The sequence below is a fragment of the Sander vitreus genome, chromosome 3 (genome assembly GCF_031162955.1).
Source record: "Sander vitreus isolate 19-12246 chromosome 3, sanVit1, whole genome shotgun sequence".
Lineage (NCBI taxonomy): Eukaryota > Metazoa > Chordata > Actinopteri > Perciformes > Percidae > Sander > Sander vitreus.
Genome location: NC_135857.1, coordinates 8,764,349 through 8,784,686, shown reverse-complemented (window position 1 = coordinate 8,784,686; position 20,338 = coordinate 8,764,349). Strand labels below are relative to the sequence as shown.

At 41.3% G+C, this 20,338-nt stretch overlaps 2 protein-coding genes across 3 annotated transcripts; both read left to right on the top strand.

The window, feature by feature from the left end:
- Positions 1 to 144: 144 nt before the first annotated feature.
- bet1l (Bet1 golgi vesicular membrane trafficking protein-like) lies at positions 145 to 7,376 on the top strand. 2 transcript variants are annotated; one of them, XM_078245859.1, is made up of 4 exons: positions 145 to 184; positions 2,811 to 2,896; positions 3,208 to 3,264; positions 4,140 to 7,376. In XM_078245859.1, exons 1-4 carry the CDS (start codon positions 148 to 150, stop codon positions 4,305 to 4,307), a joined length of 348 nt encoding a protein of 115 aa, XP_078101985.1. In that variant the 5' UTR covers positions 145 to 147; the 3' UTR covers positions 4,308 to 7,376. The 2 variants fall into 2 exon arrangements, with proteins under 2 accessions (XP_078101985.1, XP_078101984.1); XM_078245858.1 differs by lacking the exon at positions 145 to 184 and adding an exon at positions 232 to 462.
- A 499-nt stretch (positions 7,377 to 7,875) lies between these two features.
- On the top strand, positions 7,876 to 18,714 carry exosc5 (exosome component 5). The gene is made up of 6 exons (XM_078245857.1): positions 7,876 to 8,021; positions 10,781 to 10,894; positions 11,614 to 11,735; positions 12,130 to 12,270; positions 14,745 to 14,834; positions 18,601 to 18,714. The coding sequence occupies exons 1-6, from the start codon at positions 7,922 to 7,924 to the stop codon at positions 18,694 to 18,696; spliced, it is 663 nt and encodes a 220-aa protein (XP_078101983.1). The 5' UTR covers positions 7,876 to 7,921; the 3' UTR covers positions 18,697 to 18,714.
- Positions 18,715 to 20,338: the final 1,624 nt, after the last annotated feature.

The window sequence follows — 20,338 nt, the reverse complement described above, 5'->3', positions numbered from 1 at the left end:
AATGTAGTACTTGAGTAAATGTACTTCCTTTAGTTAAATCCGAAAACTCAGTCTGACTATAGATATGCTGACTGGATGTGATGAGAAACTGGGGGGGGGGAAGTGGCCGAGGTCACGTGAAACTATCAACCCGGTACACAGCTGATCATGACGTCACTCGTCAACATGGCGGACTGGAATAGAGGTATGTTTTTTTTTGACACGTACTCACTTGTAAATATTCAGCCATTAACAGTCTCCAGCAGTACATAGTTAAAGTTAGAGCAGTGGGACGGAGTGTATAACCTGAACACACATCAGACCAGCAGAGTGTGTAACTATCGGGAACGTTACTTCACTTAGAGGCGAACACTAGTCTTATCCAGGATTCAAAGTTAACTTTTTTGGTCCACCAGTCAAATGGCTAATACATGTTCAAATTTTACCAGCCACTTAAGAGATTACCATTGTTTTTTTTGGCTGGTGAGTGAAGGAAATCTACCAACTAATTGCATATTTTACCAGCATTTGGCTAGTGAATGGTGCTAATTTTGAACCCTGGTCTTATCTAGCTGGCTAGCTAGCGTTAGCTGAGGAGTTTAGCTGTTTGACGCTATTGTAGGTAAGCTGTTCTAATATCGCACAGGTCTTGACTACTATAAATAAAGTTTTACTCAGTCCAAACTGAGTTTGTTCCAGATATGTGGAGCATAAAAACTGACCGTGGTAAAGTTGGTTTTATATTGGACATTGGATATTCGACACATTCGAGGTGTTCGTGTGTAGGTAACTATGAAAACACCAACTTTGACATATCTCAACCAAAATAAATGCTACCAACACCAAACTTTAGATCCTAGTTTGCCATGACCCTCTGGGGGTCCCCCACACGTTTTAAGAAGATCGGCCATTAAGGGGCGCCGTAGCCAACGTAGACCAGTTTCGGCCCTTCTACTCAATCAATGTTAATGTGATATTTGCAACGGCAACGTAGCGCAGACCTTGCGGCTCACACATGTCGATATTTACTGACGTTTGCCTCCTCACCGTTACGCTTTGGGTCCCACTTTCGCGCGCTCCCCGGGTCGTCGGGGGCTACTCGCGACCCTGTCATAACTGCTTGCAGTTCTAGTTATTTATTATTTTTCCCACAGTGTACATTGAAACAATTCTTCTGGAACATGTACCATTCCGGTTGCTGGAGTACAGAGATCTTGGAACCATCTTCTGCATGAGTCAAATTGGGTCTACAAAGATCAAATAAAATAATAAAAATAATTAAAAAAAATTAAAAAAAATCAAAGTATGTTTTTTTTGAAAAAAGAAGCTTTGTGTTATGTGTAGGGGGGTTAGCTGAGTTCATCAGAAGTATTTTGACATGAATAGGTCAAAATGGTAAGCTGCATAATAGATTTTTCGAATGTGTCGAATATCCAATGTCCAATATGAAACCAACTTTACCACAGTTAAAAGCTAAACGCTGCTTCTTCATGTTTAGTTCTGACTCTGGGGACAGAAAGCAGACTACTGTTACAGTGGTTAAGTTTACTGAAGATAAAATGAGATGCAGGACTGGTCTGATGAGCTCACGGTAACCTATAACCCACCTATGTAACACTTAAAACGTAACACTGTATCTGCTGCGCACGGCCACACGCGAGAGAGGACAACAAACATGACGACTACATTGGCAGCTGCTGTGCCATTCATTAGAAGCTTTGGCTTTAAAAACGTTACACAACAAGGCCCAAACAAAAGTGGCTGAATTCAAAATAGGTGGACTTGCTAGCTCAGAAACTTGACTTGGACTTTAGATCAGAGACTTGAGACTTGACTTGGACTCTAGCTCAGAGATTTGACTTGGACTCTAGCTCAGAGACTTGAGACTGGACTTGGACTCTAGCTCAGAGACTTGAGACTTGACTTGGACTCTAGCTCAGAGACTTGAGACTGGACTTGGACTCTAGCTCAGAGACTTGAGACTTGACCTGGACTCTAGCTCAGAGACTTGAGACTTGACCTGGACTCTAGCTCAGAGACTTGAGACTGGACTTGGACTCTAGCTCAGAGACTTGACTTGGACTCTAGCTCAGAGACTTGAGACTGGCCTTGGACTCTAGCTCAGAGACTTGAGACTGGACTTGGACTCTAGCTCAGAGACTTGAGACTGGACCTGGACTCTAGCTCAGAGACTTGAGACTTGACCTGGACTCTAGCTCAGAGACTTGAGACTTGACCTGGACTCTAGCTCAGAGACTTGAGACTTGACCTGGACTCTAGCTCAGAGACTTGAGACTGGACTTGGACTCTAGCTCAGAGACTTGAGACTTGACTTGGACTCTAGCTCAGAGACTTGAGACTGGACTTGGACTCTAGCTCAGAGACTTGAGACTGGACTTGGACTCTAGCTCAGAGACTTGAGACTGGACTTGGACTCTAGCTCAGAGACTTGAGACTTGACCTGGACTCTAGCTCAGAGACTTGAGACTTGACTTGGACTCTAGCTCAGAGACTTGACTTGGACTCTAGCTCAGAGACTTGAGACTGGCCTTGGACTCTAGCTCAGAGACTTGAGACTGGCCTTGGACTCTAGCTCAGAGACTTGAGACTGGACTTGGACTCTAGCTCAGAGACTTGAGACTGGACTTGGACTCTAGCTCAGAGACTTGAGACTTGACCTGGACTCTAGCTCAGAGACTTGAGACTTGACCTGGACTCTAGCTCAGAGACTTGAGACTTGACTTGGACTCTAGCTCAGAGACTTCTGAGCATCTCTGCACCAACCCCATTTCCAATGTCATTTCTAAGCCAATGTGTTTGTGCGTTGCCAGGTCATGGCTCTGTGGACGACATGCTGGATGCTGAAAACAAACGGCTGGCTGAGAACCTGGCCACCAAAGTCTCCAGACTGAAATCTGTAAGTCCCAGCCAACAGTCAGACATCATCATCCAGCAGTTTCATCACTTCTAATACACCTGTTGATGGTTTTTAGTCAGAAGTGATTCTTCAGACTGTTGATTCAGTGTGACCAACAGAGAGGCAGATTTCTGCTTTTCTATTCTGAACCATCCATTGTTGTACGTTTCTTTCTCAAAATCTGCTTTGAATGTCCTCTCTTCTGTCTGTAATTGAGCCTGAGATGATGAAAAGATTAATGTGATGTCATTAATCATTCTATTTCTAAAACAATAATGAAAACTGCCATTTTGTGTGTCTGACTCTGACAGCTGGCGTACGACATCGACAGAGAGGCTGACGATCAGAACGAGTATCTGGACAGCATGGTGAGTCCATCCAGTCTATGAAGAGAGATATATATATATATATAGCAGGTTTGTGATTGGCTGGCAGGTGTCCATTTAAAAGAGGATTTCTTCCACCTGTCTTTGTGACTTTTTTTTTTGCATTTCAACCACAACTACAACATATCCCATGATTCATCATGAGTACACTTTTGAAGCCTCATGGGAGATGAAGTTGTTGAATGGCAACCAAATGATTTAGTTTTGTTTGTATCTTTGTAAAGGCCTCTGTCTACACTGTGTGACATTCAGACTGCACTAGACAATAAAAAGCCTAAAGACTGGAGTGTATAAAGAGGGAAAGAACATCTAAACGGTGAAAAAGGAGTAGTGACGTGTTTTGAGTCTGTGTGGATTGTTAAATATGATAAAGTAAAAGTGCATCCTTTCTGTCAGACGGACAAGTGACTGGCATTTGTGCAATAAATACACCAGCACTTTTTGCACATAGCACTTTAATTCTTACAGTCGCTTTTCAAGATGTTGTATTGTCTGTACACTCATATGTGTCCTTTCCTCATGTCCTAAGATGTCGTATGTTGATTGTATGTGATTTTATGTCGATTTTAGTATGGTTTGTGCTGTGAGGCAACAGATTGTAGCACTATGTCCAGGACAAATTTTCCCTTGGGACAATAACGTGTATTCTATTCTAATAAAAAGCCTACTTCCACACAGCTCCTCTGGATTTGAATGCAGTTTTTAAAATATGTGAAAGGGTTATGTTCAAGCTAAATAGGATGTAATAATAACAGGTTGTCTCAAATATAGGCCGATCTCTCTCTCTACAGTTAAGGTTTATAACAGTCCCTTCATTATCTTTTTTTCCCCCCTCTCTCTTGTCCTTTTCCTTCCAGGACTCCAACTTCCTGAGTGCGACGGGCCTGCTGAGCGGCAGCGTGAAGCGTTTCTCGACCATGGTCCGATCCGGCAGAGACAACCGCCGCATCCTCTGCTACGTCTCCGTGGGCCTGGTCCTGGTCTTCTTCCTGCTTTACTACATGGTCTCCAGGATTCAACGCTGACGGGGGAAACCCAGGATCAGCCAGGAGCTGGTCCTGACGTGGAGCTGAGACTAGAGACTCATATCTGATAGGTTGAAATCATCTCTGCGGTTCTCCTGCACAGGGAAAAGACTGTTCTTTCCCTCTGCGTCCACATGAGAAAACATTTAGTTGAATCATTGAAAGTGACCAGGAAGTGGTGAAATGGGCAAAGAGAAGGTGGCGCCTGAATGCAGCTCAGGTGAGGAAGCGCTCATCACAGCTTGAGTGCGATAGGCTGATGAACCTGTCAGTCAAGACAAACTTGCCCCCAAAATATCAGTTTCATTAGAGAGTAGCTATTGGCTGGTCTTCAGAGCACCTGGTGATTTCACCATGTGTTGAAGGACTGTCGGTCAACTGTTTTATCTTCATGTCTTATTGTTTGCGTTAGCAGATAGCTCCTGTTAGCACCTTATTTTATTGCTCCTGCAGTTGATTGACCACAGGCAAATACTGTTCCATTTGTACGCTGAAGTCGGATTTTGCCGAGGTCAAAGTCGGAAACGCGCCCCTTGAACTCGGAACTCAGACAACATGGCTGCCCCGTGCATCGACAGCAGTAAAAGCGGTATAGCATACAGTTTATTAACACTTCTGTCTTATTTGAGTCTCGCTAAGACTGTGTCTTAAACACAGTCCTGTCCGACTTCTATCTGTGGACATGTTGGTACGCTGTTTTTATGTACAAAAAAAACAGCATAATGCATTGTTATAAACTGGTATTGCTTAGAATGACTAAACTGGATACAGCAACCCCACAATAAAAAGTCTGACTTGTTTAAATAGTTTTTTTCTTTCTTTCTTTTTTTAATACATTTTATTCATCAACTTGTTAAATGGAACGCATTCAACTCGGGTGTGACGTCATTCCCAGCTCCGGTCCGAGTTCCGAGGTAAATGGAACGCACCGTTACACCTTACACCGCATACTGTAACACGTGATTGTTTCCCTTTTTTATTTATTTTTTTTTTATTTTTAAACCCTAAACATCACTGTGTCCATTTGTGTTTTACTTTAGTTTGATGAGCAGTTTTAGTTCAGTGTGTGTAACGCCGATTTCATATTAAATGTTGGGGACCTGTTTTGATTGTCGTTACGTGGACTTTTTTTTTTTTTTTTACATTGATCACGTTTTGTATTTTTATTTTTTTTTATCCCACATTCAGTCTCAGTGTGCACAGCAGATCACTGCTGAAAGGGACTGGAGGAGATTTAAGAGAGTTCAAAAGAGTTTCCATGTAGTAACATTCCAGTCTGGACTGATCAGACATCACCTACATTTATTATTATTATTATTATTATTATTATTAATACAAAAGTATCAAATGGTTTTAATTGTGGAACTGGACATGGTTTTAATTGCCCATTTTTACATGATTCATTTAGGTTCTAGGTATTATGTGGGGTGTACTAACAATAATGTATAACTTGCATATTTATACTACAGTGTTCAATAAAAAAAAGATCTAAAGATCTATCTTTATACCCCCTGTATTTCAGTGGATTATTTTCCAGGAGACCAAACAAGACATTGCTCCAAAAGCGAGACAAAACTCACCAATATTCTCAGCACATTTTGATAGAAAATCTTCAAATTTGTAAATGCACAACAGTTTCTTGACAACCACAACAGAAATTGAAATCAATGTCTCTCTTATATCCTTTTTAATGTAGCTTATGAATGAGTTCAAAAGAATTCTCAACTTTATCGGTGATTAAAGGTGCTGTAGGTAGGATTGCGAAGATCTAGGATTTAGCCAAAGAATGTGAACATCGACAACTTCTCAGCCCCTCCCCCCTTTTCTAATAAAGCCCAAAACGGTCTCCTAAGCCCCTCCCCCCACAAGGGAGAATGAATGCGTGTGCATGAGCAGTGATTGACACGCAGTTAGACACCCCCCCCCTGGCCCTGATTGGTGCATCTGAACAGGGAGCGGTGGATTTTTGCAAACCACACTACAGGCTGTAGGTGGAGCCAGAGGAGCTGGATTTATTTTAAATGACCTGCTTCATGTAGTTCTACTGGAACATAGGCTCAGTTTCAGCAAATATGACAGAAAGTTAGTTTTATAAGTCTTACCTACTGCACCTTTAAATATCGGTTTGCAAGAAGCCAGGCCTTCTGCCATGCCATATATACACAAATGGATTCCCATATGAAATGACATGTAGAAATGTAGTACCGGAGTTTTTATAGATCTGTTGTTATTTCCAGAATAACTGGAAAAACCAATTTTGCCCATCAGCGTATATATGTTGGATATAACAAGCTTTACTGTTGGACATTGATCCTCGGCTGAGATTTACAGACTCCAGAGGTATTATATTCTGACAAAAAAAAACTTTATAAATACAGATAAGGTAATCTCGATTAAATAACTGATCTACCAACACAATATTATTTTGAAACCAATATTCCACGAAGAGGGATATGTATTTATACAAAATCTCCCTCTCACCCTCCATGCTACAGTATTACCAGAGATTCCTCAACCATCTCTTTTTTTTCTCCAGCTACTAATGGTTCTTTATTCTAAACACATTTATAAGCAATGCACTTTTTTCTGTTTACTCCAGAGGTGTACGATCCCTTTAACATCACTGTTTATTTCATTCTTCTTAATTATGTAAATAAACACACAAAAATGATCATTGTCACTTGTTCCAGCTGTCCAACTGCAAATTTCATCATGACAAGAGGTTCGCAACTTAGAGACAAAAAAAAAAAAGAAAACGCCGAGCTCTGGTCCTTTGGGTGCCTGGCTTCTGTCAAGCCACCTCCTGGTCCGTCTTTTTACTCCCCATACTGCTTTAAGCTATTGGTCAGTTAGTTCACTCTTCTAACTTTGTTCTTTTTTGACGTTGGTTTTACCATGCAAGTTGTTTTATGATGTTGTGTTTGTTATGTACTTTTTATTTATGTAGCCTGATGTTGTTTCATCTATGTAGCGAGGCGTACTTCACCCCATCTGACCTGGTTGTAAAGCACTTTGGGTCAGCGTATGCTGTTTTAAATGTCCTGTATAAATAAAGATGACTTGACTTGACTTTTGTCTTGCATTACAAAAAAATGATTAGTAGGTTTAATGTCATTACAGAAACAACCTGCAGTGTATGAGAGTTACTCATTTCTCTGAGCTCTTTAAAAAAAATAAAATAAAAAATATATATATATATATATATATATATTTATTATTATTTTTTTTTCATAAAACAACTGTTTGAACAATTCGGCATCGTACTTACAAAACATCAAAAAAATATTAATTTCCATAAAAAAAGTAAACAAAGACAAAAAAAGGTTAAAAAAAACAAACAATACAAAATACAGAAAATACAATACAAAGAAAAGGTGAAATGGAATGTATGCTATATAATCGCATTTCCTTGAAAAAGATCTTGCAGTACATCAGCTATATACATACTTTTCTTATTATTAATAATTAGGAAAGACTCAAAAAAATTGAAGTGAGTACATTTGGTCCACAGACCTCTTCTTCCTATGTCATCAGTAAGGGCCCTAAGTAGCAAAACAGATTGCGTCACTCGCCAGCGACAATCTAATCTTGCAGGCAGCGCAGTAGCAGGCGGCATGATGGAAGTGTGCGGCTCTTCAAATGTCACTCTGAGAGAGTTTGGCAGTGAACAGAGCCTACTGTCTCGACCTGACGGTTCAGCTTCCTTCATACAAGGTAACGACTCAGATATATGACCCTGAGCCGCTCGGTGTTCCGGCTGTAAAAGGCAGCTAGCAGCCAGACTCTGTCTGTTGTACTTGTTAGCATGCTTAATGACGAACAGCGTCAGGCAAAGCATAAGTTAGCATGTGTTCACTCAAGTCAGAAGTCGGATTGTGTAACGTTAGTTTACTGTAGTTCAACACTTATTCGACCCTATATTTGTCTGATGACTCTAAATGTGTCTTAACCTCAGCCAGATACAGTAGTCTTTATGACTTACCATCAGTGGCGGAAGCAGTTTTCAGAGCTTTCACCTGAGTAAAATATAAAGCATGTTTTATTTCTCTCTGTGTTTTGTTACCCTGTGTGTGTGTGTGTGTGTGTGTGTGTGTGTGTGTGTGTGTGTGTGTGTGTGTGAAAACTCGGTTACAAGGAAATTAACGTTCAAAGTCGTGCATCTACTTAAATTACCAAAAGTAAAAGTATTCATTATGCAGAATGGCCCATTTTAGATTCATATATTACTGGATTGAAAGTATTGATGCATTAATGTGTAGGCTACATGACTTTAATGTTGCAGCTGGTCAAGGTGGAGGCGTTAATATTAATTAATTTGTATATTACTGGGTAACGTAACCTATAATAATCTATCATAATGTATTAGTTGGTTTATATTTTGTATAACTGTGACTGGAGTTCAATTTGGTATTAAAAGCAGTGGAGGAAAAGGTCCTAAAAGGTGGTTTCAGTTTATCATATCTAGAATATTTTGTAAAACCCTTGGCTTTCAATGTTAACTTGGTTTTTAAATGTTGAAAGCAACAGAGGATAGAAAGCAAATAAGTATTTAAAGTAGAGTGAGGCCTGCAGCTCTCCCTCTCCCCTCTCTGTTGCATGGGCCAAGGGGGTAAGCGAGGGTCCACAAAGCGTAGCTCCTATGGATGGAGTCATTTTGACGTCACTTTGACAGCGAATAACATTACATCTGAAGCGTTTAAAGACTCTATTTATTCATTGTTCATTGCTAAAGAAACACGACGATGTGTAAAAGGCTCCATTACCTTGTATCTCACGTTATGGCTCCGTAGTAGACGTTTTTATAAAAATAGTCTAACGATTGTGTCCTAACCACGCCACTTACTGTCGCATAGTAGAGGAATTACCGTACAGTACAGGAGAAGCTCGCAGGAAGTTTAGACTTACATTAGCTGTTTAATTACTAATGTTAACTAGCATTTTAGTTAGCACTAATTAGCCTGTGCCTATGTTATCTCCTTACATATACCTACGCTCTCCGTCTCTGCAAGATTGGGAATGATTCAGATTTCTCTTGGCACAGCTACCAGAAGACTTCCAACTTTCAGACAGGTTGCTCACGTCACATTTACGTCGTCTCTCTCAGTTGGAGGCTGCGCAGTAACGCTCAGCCATCACCGGAAAAGTGCTTCTAATAGACTTCACTGGTCTCCGTAGAAAACAACGGCGTCACTTTGTCCACTTCTCTAACTGTCTATGGCATGGGCAATGCATGCACAGAACAGCCAATAGAACACTCTCTCTCTCTCTCTGACATGACCTGTGATTGGCCAAAGTGGGGGTGCAGAAGTCTAGTTTTCTCTCAGTCCACTTGAATTACAATAGGCTCGTTCGAGATGAACTGCGCCTCGCCTGTAAGGTGGACGAGAGCGGGCGGCAGCAGCCGGGGGGGCGGTGACAAAAATGGAACAGGAAGTGACAGAAACACTGTTCCGATTTAATAAAATGTTATCAGACCCATATATCAGCTTGTACACAGTCTACAGTTGTTTAAATTATGACAGAGTTGCTGTTAAAATGTTCTACATGCGATCTGTTGCTGATGTTAATAAACAACACGCTGTAGGTGATCCGTAATCTGAACGGATTTCGTCTTTCTGACTTCTAAACGTCACTATCAGCCACACAACATGTGGTTCTGTACAGAATAAGCCTTTAAATCAGACAAATAGCAGTTAAAATCCCTCCAATTCAAAATCAATAAAAAAGTTTATATAAAACGTCATCATGTTGAGTCGATTCTGAACCAATCAGCTGTTAGATCAGCTGAGAGGCCGGCGTTTCCCAGCATGCCCTGGGTCTTGCAGTCGGTGAAAAGCAACTGCGCTGCCTGCGTCTCAGAACTGCGGCCGCCTTGATCTCGTGAGGTCATCGTTACCCAGTGTGCGTGACGTCAGAGCAAGTCGGGATCAAGTCGGACACAAATCTAACCGGCATGCATTGGGCGGCGATCGCTGGTGATCGATTCTGCGCAGACCTGGCTCATCTCGAATGAGCCTACTATATCTGTCCAATCTGAGTTTTCTGTTGCGCGACTAAAACAACTTTTGAACGTACACGTTCCACCAAAACAAGTTCCTCCCCGAGGCTATTTTGCAGAGGCACCGTGGCTCCGTCCGGCGCTCAGCACCTCCCAAGACGATTGTGATTGGTTTAAAGAAATGCCAATAAACCAGAGCACGTTTTTCTGTGTGGACTAGCCAGACCCTCCTCCGCAGCGCCGTGGAGGAAGGTCTGGCAATGGCCAGACTATTTCCTCAGTGGCAGGCCTTTTCAGCGCAGTAAACGGTGAAAAGTGTCTGCTATTCTATGCTTTTCTCCTTTCTAAATTATTATTTGTTACCGTCTGTTATAATGTTGTTTTTAAGTTGCGCTCACGACAAACCATAGTTTTCCCACCTGGATCAATGATGTATGTCCAGGCGCATAATGCTCTCTTTTGTTGTCCTGTGAAGGAGACACAAGCGTGTTGGCTGCAGTGTACGGACCAGCGGAGGTCAAAGTCAGTAAGGAAATCTATGACCGGGCAACACTGGAGGTGTTGATACAGCCCAAAGTGGGACTGCCAAGTAAGTGATTATCTCTCATTATCAGCTTTATTTGGTGCATTTATTGGGACTCTAATACAGCGATCATTTATTCTTTGTTGTTCTAGCATGCTGTAGCCTAGTTAAAGAAGTACTTTTGACACATACAATATTTATTTGGCACCTGACATGTAGAACTTTTCTTTTGATGTAATGGCGCAAACATGAAATATTTAATGTCCAGTTTGATTATGGACCTTTTTCACGGCAGACATGTTGACATGTCATAGGAAGGAAAAGCACAGCTGTATTCAAAACCATTAATGATGGCTGCATTCCACTTAGGAGAGGCCCTGGTATTGTGCATGCTGACTCACTGAAATAGCTTACTGGGACACTAGATGGAATTGAGCCAGGTTATCAATTTTAGCTGTGCTTTTCCTACTATAACAAGTCAAAATGTCTGCTGTGAAAAAGGTCCATTTCACCCGTAATAAGTCGAATGCTGTAGTTATAAAGCATGTGTATGATATACATGAAAACATGTTATGCAGGTCAGAAAGAAATGTTTCTACAAGCTTCTTAACGGGCCATCAGGTAGTTGTAGGCACACTTTGGGCTTTTAGGAGGCTAGTAACTGTTCATTTTACAGCCGTTCCACTTGTATTGTGCAAAAGCTGCCATACCACAACACACCACGAGGTGGAATAAGTGAGCCAGTTTGTTTCCAGTCTGACCCCAACATTGCTTTGTTTTTCCAGGCGTAAGGGAGCGAGCGCAAGAGCAATGTGTGCGAGAAACCTGTGAGGCATCTCTGCTCTTGTCCCTTCACCCTCGCTCCTCCCTCACTCTCATTCTTCAGCTGATACATGATGACGGCTCAGTATCCTTCAGTAAATGTATACTTTTATCCTTTTTTAAAAAATTTTTTTTATTGATCCCCAGTGGGGGAATTACAATGTTTTCACTCTGTTGTTAGAACTCGCTACACACACAGGCCTGAAATACACACACATGCTCAGGTCCTATACATGCACTAATGGAGAGATGTCAGAGTGAGGGGGCTGTGACTGCTGGACAGGCGCCCCTAGCAGTTGGGGGGGGTGGTGGGTCGGTGACTTAAGAACACCTTGGCAGTGCCCAGGAGGTGAACTGGCATCTCTTCAGCTACCATTCCACACTCTGTAATTTGGTCCACACAGGGACTTTTATTTTATTTTATGTAATTTATATTTAATTTATACTTTTTTGAGTGTTGTTCCTGACCGGTTCCTCAGCTCTTGTCCTGCTTTTTGAACGCTGCCTGTGTGGCTCTGATGGACGCGGGCCTGCCCATGAGTCGCCTGTTCTGCGGGGTGACCTGTGCCATCGACGCAGACGGTCAAATCATCACAGACCCCACCGCAGCTCAGGAAAAGGTACATCTGAGGCTCATGTGTTTGCGTCGTCGCAAAAACATCAAGCACCTTGATATCAAGGTGCATCAGTCTGTTCTTAGTCGTAGCCTAGAGATTATTGATGCAGTTGTGAAAGCTAGCAACCTTAAAGCTAAGGAAATAGCATCAGCATCAGAGCCGTACTCTGAGGGTGAGTTTGTGAAGACATGCCCCGACAAGCAACTGGCTTCTGCCAACATCAGCCTGGCGAGGAACTCTGTGCAGTGGTGGAATGTAACTAAGTGTTGTTCTAGAACCCTCCTCAGGAACTACAGTTACATATATCGATTCCGTTGTAGCAGTGGTGGAAGGTTACTAAGTACGTTTACTCAAGGGCTGTACTTAAGTACTGATTTAAAGGTACTTGTACTGTTCTTGAGTGTTTTCTTTTCATGCCACATTCTACTTCTACTCTGCTACATTTCAGAGAGAAATATTGTACTTTTTACTCCACTACAGTCATCTGACAGCTTTAGTTACTAGGGCTGTCGGCATTAACGCGTTAATGGAGATGCGATTAAGGGTCGAGCATAACGCTTAATTTTTTTTTTAATCGTATTAATCGCATGCCGCCATTTATTAATTTATTTTCACTTCGCTCGGCTTTGCGTCGTGCCTAACAGGCTACTATTTTGCCGTACTTCCTCGTAACACATCCTGCTGCTGCAGGAATAGCAACGCGGATTTCGGTGCCTCATTCTGGTGCCACTGATATGTCTGCGCTTCTCTCTGATGCTCTGAAACAGACGTTACAGGAAACAGAAACAGAAACATTGCTGCACATGATGCTAGTTAACACTATACTCGACAGCAGCTAACGTTAGCCTACCGCTAGCTAGTAGTAGTTTAAACACGGTTACAATGCTGACAGCTAACGCTAACCGGTGTAAAGTGTGACTGTATTTCACTGTAGAGGATTCCGACACCTGGATGTAACAATCTGCAGCTGCTGTTGTCGGAAAAACACAGACGGTGCGTTCAATGAAACTGGAAATTTACAGCGTTGTGGTGCATTCAAAGTTGTTGTTAAATCTGGTCGTTGTTTTTGTCATTCAACAGCAATTTACTAGTGAAATAAGTTATTGTTATAGTGATTACATTATTATTAGACATTTAATTTTGACGATATGGCCTTAGCAATAAACAAGCCGTTCTTTAATGTCGCCGACTGTTTAGTACCCTTTTTTTTTTTTATTTTTTTTTTTTAAAGCTTTCTTAAAAAGTATCGGTTCAGGCAACATTAAGGTACCGGTACCGCTTTAGCACCGGTATCCAAACCAAACAATACCCAACCCTAATATTGACTCTAGATTCAAATGTGTGACTAGATTAAATATATAATAAACAAATACAAATCTTAAAATCAAGTTCATAAAGTCATTTTCTTTGCATTCATTTGATTCCCAGTCAAGATCCACTGGTAAGAATGGCTTTCCATTGTTAATATGTACTTAAAAACAGTTCTGAAATGCAAAATAATAGAATTTTAATCATGTGATAAAACATGCGATTAATAGCGATTAACTATAGAAATGAAACGATTAATCACGATTAAGAAAATGTAATCGTTTGACAGCCCTACTTTACACATTAAGATTTCTGCACACATGTAGTTTATAAAATCTGATGTTTTATTATAAATGAAACTAGCCAACAATATAAGGGCCTACAAGTCCAGCTGAAATGATTAGACCATTAAACACACAACTGTTTGGATCATTTACACTTTCTAAAATGGGAGGATTTATCTACATTGAGTACTTTTACTTTTAATACTTTAAGTACATTTTCCTGATGATACTTACATACTTTTACGTAAGTAACATTTTCAATGCAGTACTTTCACTTCAACAGAGTATTTTTACAATGTGGTATTAATACTTTTACTTAAGTAGTAAAGGATCTGAGTACTTCTTCCATCACTGACTCTGTGGCAGATAGGATTTTGCATCCTGCTGGAGTGATTTTACTGGTCCGGCCCACTTGAGATCAAATTGGACTGTATGTGGCCCATGAACTAAAATGAGTTTGATAGCCTGCTCACTCACGGCCAGTCTACTCCAAGCCCATTTCCGCATGAAATGGGCTTTACAGTACTACTACAAAACTGTGGATTTAACTCAACCTTGCATTACTCCACTGTGTGCTGCGTGTGAAGAGATCCATGTAGTATATGTATAAGTCTAACTGAAATGGAGTCGGATGAAGCAGATTCATTATAAGTTGGCCACACCAATAAATGTACCACCATTGACACTTTAATGCATCATAACAGAATAACTTGTGGAATACATGACAGATTGATGACATGTAACTGAATTTGTCACTTGTGGGAATGTGTTTGTATGACTTGACTTTTGCAACAACTCTGGTGCATGTCCTCTCAGTACAGTCAGCACTGTTATGACGCGCACTCAATTTGTTAACTTGTTCTCGTCTGTTTTCACTGTTTCCAGGAAAGTCGAGCGTTGATGACCTTTGCTATTGACGCCACAGAACGCCAAGTAATGATGTCATCAACCAGAGGATCATTTTCCGTTCACGAGGTCCGTAAATAAACGAGCACATGTACAACATTGTCAAATTTAGGCTAGGGCTGGACAAAATGGACTAAAAATCATATCTCAGTATTTTTCGGCTGAATGGCGTTACACAATATATACAGGTGCTGGTCATATAATTAGAATATCATGAAAAAATTGATTTATGTCTGTAATTCCATTCAAAAAAGTGAAATTTGTATATTATATTCATTCATCACACAGAGTGATATATTTCAAATGCTCATTTCTTTTAATTGTGATGATTATAACTGACGACTAATGAAAATCCCAAATTCAGTATTTCCGAAAATTAGAATATTACTTAAGACCAATACAAAAAAGGATTTTTAGAAATGTTGGCCAACTGAAAAGTATGAACATGAAAAGTATGAGCATATATAGCACTCAATACTTAGTTGGGGCTCCTTTTGCCTGAATTACTGCAGCAATGCGGCGTGGCATGGAGTCCATCAGTCTGTGGCACTGCTCAGGTGTTATGAGAGCCCAGGTTGCTCTGATAGTGGCCTTCAGCTCTTCTGCATTGTTGGGTCTGGCGCATCGCATCTTCCTCTTCACCATACCCCATAGATTTTCTATAGGGTTAAGGTCAGGCGAGTTTGCTGGCCAATTAAGAACAGGGATACCATGGTCCTTAAACCAGGTACTGGTAGCTTTGGCACTGTGTGCAGGTGCCAAGTCCTGTTGGAAAATGAAATCTGCATCTCCATAAAGTTGGTCAGCAGCAGGAAGCATGAAGTGCTCTAAAACTTCCTGGTAGACGGCTGCGTTGACCCTGGACCTCAGAAAACACAGTGGACCAACACCAGCAGATGACATGGCACCCCAAACCATCACTGACTGTGGAAACTTTACACTGGACTTCAAGCAACGTGGATTCTGTGCCTCTCCTCTCCTCCTCCAGACTCTGGGACCTTGATTTCCAAAAGGAAATGCAAAATGTACTTTCATCAGAGAACATAACTTTGGATCACTCAGCAGCAGTCCAGTCCTTTTTGTCTTTAGCCCAGGCGAGACGCTTCTGGCGCTGTGTCTTGTTCAGGAGTGGCTTGACACAAGGAATGCGACAGCTGAAACCCATGTCTTGCTTACGTCTGTGCGTGGTGGTTCTTGAAGCACTGACTCCAGCTGCAGTCCACTCTTTGTGAATCTCCCCCACATTTTTGAATGGGTTTTGTTTCACAATCCTCTCCAGGGTGCGGTTATCCCTATTGCTTGTACACTTTTTTCTACCACATCTTTTCCTTCCCTTCGCCTCTCTATTAATGTGCTTGGACACAGAGCTCTGTGAACAGCCAGCCTCTTTAGCAATGACCTTTTGTGTCTTGCCCTCCTTGTGCAAGGTGTCAGTGGTCGTCTTTTGGACAGCTGTCAAGTCAGCAGTCTTCCCCATGATTGTGTAGCCTACAGAACTGGACTGAGAGACCATTTAAAGGCCTTTGCAGGTGTTTTGAGTTAATCAGGTGATTAGAGTGTGGCACCAGAGTGTCTTCAATATTGAACCTTGTCACAATATTCTAATTTTCTGAGATACTGAATTTGGGGTTTTCATTAGTTGTCAGTTCTAATCATCAAAATTAAAAGAAATAAACACTTGAAATATATCAGTCTGTGTGGAATGAATGTATACAATATACAAGTTTCACTTTTTGAATGGAATTACTGAAATAAATCAACTTTTTCATGATATTCTAATTATATGACCAGCACCTGTATATCTCTGTATTTGTTTTTAACAAAGTGGGCTAAATGTTCAGTTGTAAGCCAAAGCCACATGTGAGATGTCCCAAGCACTTTCATTAAAACAGACTGTAATCAAAATAAAATGCAAAGATAGGGTTTTCTTTTGAAAATAGGTTGGAAAATATACAGCTGCAGTACATCTAACATCTAAACTAAATAGCCTATATTTAAAAAAAAAAAAAAAAACCTATCTCTCAGACAGCTCTTGTAGCTGTTTTCAACAACAATAACAGACTGATTAAAAGAGGCGACAGAGGAAGTCAGATGGACTGATGTGTATGATACAACAACTCTTCTTTGATCATGAAGCCCATTGTTACAGTACAGTTCTCTGGTTTATCTGAACTCCACTTCAGACTGGAGTCTCTACTCGGCCGACTCATTATGAACGTGTCCAGCATGAGTTGAATGCGCTTCGGTGTGTCAGCAGCGTTACAAACGCCTTGTGTATGTAGTCTATATCCTTCGCGTTTGTTAATTATTTATCAAGGAATGGACAGAAACACTGACATTGTCTCAAAGTTTGTTTACTTGCAAGTAGAGTCAAATTTTTACAGCAAAGTACAGAAAAATGACTGACGAAAGCCCTCTACAGCTGCTTTCTATGAGTAAAACTGAAGTCATGAGAAGAAATGCTGTTGTCAGGAAGTGGCTCCCAAGATTTTTCTTGTGAGAATGTCCGCAGTATTATGGCTTCCATCATGCAAACAGTTTAATATTAACAGCGAAAAAAGAAGAGTTTTAGTTTTTTTTCTTCTAACAGCGTTCCACTTCCGGGACTGCTCCCGTGCTGCAGGAAATTCCGCCGGATGCATGTATTTTCCATTACCTTCTGTTAGAATCATTACATTATCAAATAATAGACAGGGCCACTGAAGATATATCAAAGTTCATTTTACTTGAGAACCCGACAAGGAGGCAGTCTCTAGTACAGAAAGTGACTTAACGAAAAGCTCTCTACAGCAGCTTTTGTAATACAACGTAGAATGTGAAAGAAAGTGTTGGTGTCGTCAGTTGTTTATCTGGTAAGAGGCGATGACGTCTCCCTTATCTAGTCAGGGAGCGCCTGTTATTTCCTCAGCATCACACCGTGCTCCAAACAAGGACAAGACAGTGGCTCCCAGATACCAGATGGCGACAGCAGCAACAGTGTTTTGTCTTGTTATAATGCAAACAGTTTTAATAATAATCAGAGAAATAGTATGTATCATAATTTTCCCCTAACACCTTCCTCTTTCTTTGTGTTGGCGTTCTAAACTCTGGTGGATTTCTGAGGACTATGGTTAACTGCTCCTCAGATCTCTGCAGGGTAAATCCAGACAGCTAGCTAGACTATCTGTCCAATCTGAGTTTTCTCTCGCACGACTATTTTTCAGCGGCTCTGTGCGGAGTTTAGCACCGCCCATGACGATTGCGATTGCTTTAAAGAAATGCCAATAAACCAGAATGCTGTGTGGAGTAGCCAGACCCTCCTCCGCAGCGCTTTGGAGGAGGGTCTGGCAAAGCGAGACTACGTGTATGTAATATATGTATCTATCGTCACTGCGCTGCATTTTTTTATAAACTACGATGTGGCCATGGGGTCACATCTCTCGCCCGGGTCCAGCAGGCGCCGTCTCACACGCTATTACTCCTAGAACTGAAGTTAGTTGCATCCAGTAACTGTTGTTCCGTTTCCGTCTTGTGCGGCGTGGAGAGTGAGAGGAGAGATGCACACAGACGCGGCTTTACAGAAGAAATGGGTCACGTAACGCAACATTAAACTATATCGATATCACCTATTGTGTTTGAAAATATATCGATATATAAGGTCAAACATCAGTATATCGCCCAGCCCTAATTAAGGCTCGTGATCTTGTCTAATGTGTGATTTCCAGATTTGTTGTTCCAGTAAAGTTTTGTCGTCATTGTGCGAGCTCTGTCAGTGATCAGCTTCAGGTCGGATGATGGTGAAATGATTTTGGACTCTTATCTAAAGTCTTACATTTTAGTTTCTCTTCTCCTCCAGCTGCAGCAGTGTATAGCAGTCAGTCAGAAAGCATCAGAGAAGATCTTCCAGTTCTACAGAGACTCAGTCCGCCGGCGATACTCCAAAACCCTCTGATGAAGGAGCAGCTCTCCCTCTTTTCTAAACGATGCATACAAATACTGATGTTTTAATAAAATATTAAATAACCACTTTGGGCTACCTTTGCTTCAGTTCAGTTGTTGTCAGCCGTGCTGTGGGTGAAGTGAAGTTTACATTTGGACATTTGTCAGAAGACCAGATTGAATTAGTCAAGTCAGGGTGCGAAATACTAACCTGAGTCCGCCAGATGGATTGCTTCGCATTTGCTCAGCATATCCATCTGGGAACTTTCCGTTGGAGAACTTTTGGGAAGGGGCGAAAATACTGGTTAGCTGATTGGATAAACCATCTGTCTATCACCACCTATTTTGGTGATAGACGGGAGAAGAGCAAAAACACATTTTCCTCAGAGAAAAGCCTCCAGTGCTGTTTTTTGCTCTTCTTTCAATGAAGGAATACTTTCTAACTTGCGCGACAGCTACCCTCATCTCATCCGTGGAAGCTGTCATGTTGTTTAGACTGAACAGTCGCTTCTCGTTGCGTCGCACCTAAACCCGCCTCACAACCAACGCTGATTGGTCGGTCGTTTGGCGAACGGCTCCACATTTTCTCTGTCTCAAGATGCCAGACTGATCTGCGAGTGGAAAACTGGAGCTCGCGAGATCAGGACGGTCTCACGAGGCTAGCGAAATACAATGAGGAAAGATGAATGTCAAACAAGTGCATTTATTGGGATTCGTTGATTTTTCTTTCAGTTTAATATTTACATCTAATACAAGAATGTGAACTGAATATCTCTTGGACTAATAAATCCCCTAAACCTTTTAACCTTAATGGACTACCTAAAGAAGTGATACAAAGTGAGACAAAACTGACCGGAGGCCCCGTCTTATGACGTCGAGGCAATCCACATGAAATGATCACACATAAATCACTAATCGGGGGAACAGCTGTGACAACAAAGAGGTCATTTAGTCATTTGTCCACTGGAGACAGAGGATGGTTCAGGATTGTCAGCATTGAGTCAGTGTAGCTGGATCACAGCACGTCAACAGTGATCCTGTAGCTGACCAGGGTTAGACACGGAGATATCACCAGTGTCTCTACATACACCACTTACACTCACCAGAACATTGATCATCATCACATTATCAGCTCAGTCTTGATACAACACTGGGTTTGCAGAAAACAAAGTATTTGAGTTATTTGCAGTTCAGCTGGGGACTTTATAAAAACTAAATATCTAAATAGAAAATGCCAACTTTTATCTTAGTCTCTTTTTTTTTTTATATTTACTTTGAGTTCCCTTGTTCACTGCTTTGTTAATGGCACATTTAAGCTCAAACCAATATGGCCAGAGTTTTTTCTTTTTCTTTTATCAAAGCTGTTTTTTTGTTGTTGCAATAATCCAGGACCAAATGAAGGAAGCGGTCGAAGCTTGGAGCAGGTTTGTACGTGGCAAACTACAAACTGGCCATGCAGGTTTCTATCGTGATCCCAAAGAGAGATTTTGCTGACTCATAAGTCACATGGCTGAGCACTGAGATGTCTTGCCAGATTACTTTTTGCAACATTTCTTTAACCCCCTTTGCTCGTCTGCACAAAGTGTCACTGTGTTTGCCTACATAAGTTGAAGGAGACAACTTCATTTTTCAAGTTTGCCATACTGCAAGAAGCA

What these genes read in the sequence shown, in the direction of transcription:
- exosc5 (XM_078245857.1), top strand. Translation starts at nt 7,922, where the DNA reads ATGATGGAAGTGTGCGGCTCTTCAAATGTCACTCTGAGAGAGTTTGGC. An exon ending in GCCCAAAGTGGGACTGCCAA is followed by an intron (nt 10,895 to 11,613) that starts GTAAGTGATTAT and finishes TTGTTTTTCCAG; the next exon opens with GCGTAAGGGAGCGAGCGCAA. An exon ending in TGATACATGATGACGGCTCA is followed by an intron (nt 11,736 to 12,129) that starts GTATCCTTCAGT and finishes CCGGTTCCTCAG; the next exon opens with CTCTTGTCCTGCTTTTTGAA.
- bet1l (XM_078245858.1), top strand. Translation starts at nt 411, where the DNA reads ATGTTCAAATTTTACCAGCCACTTAAGAGATTACCATTGTTTTTTTTG. An exon ending in ACCATTGTTTTTTTTGGCTG is followed by an intron (nt 463 to 2,810) that starts GTGAGTGAAGGA and finishes GTGCGTTGCCAG; the next exon opens with GTCATGGCTCTGTGGACGAC. An exon ending in ACGAGTATCTGGACAGCATG is followed by an intron (nt 3,265 to 4,139) that starts GTGAGTCCATCC and finishes TTTTCCTTCCAG; the next exon opens with GACTCCAACTTCCTGAGTGC.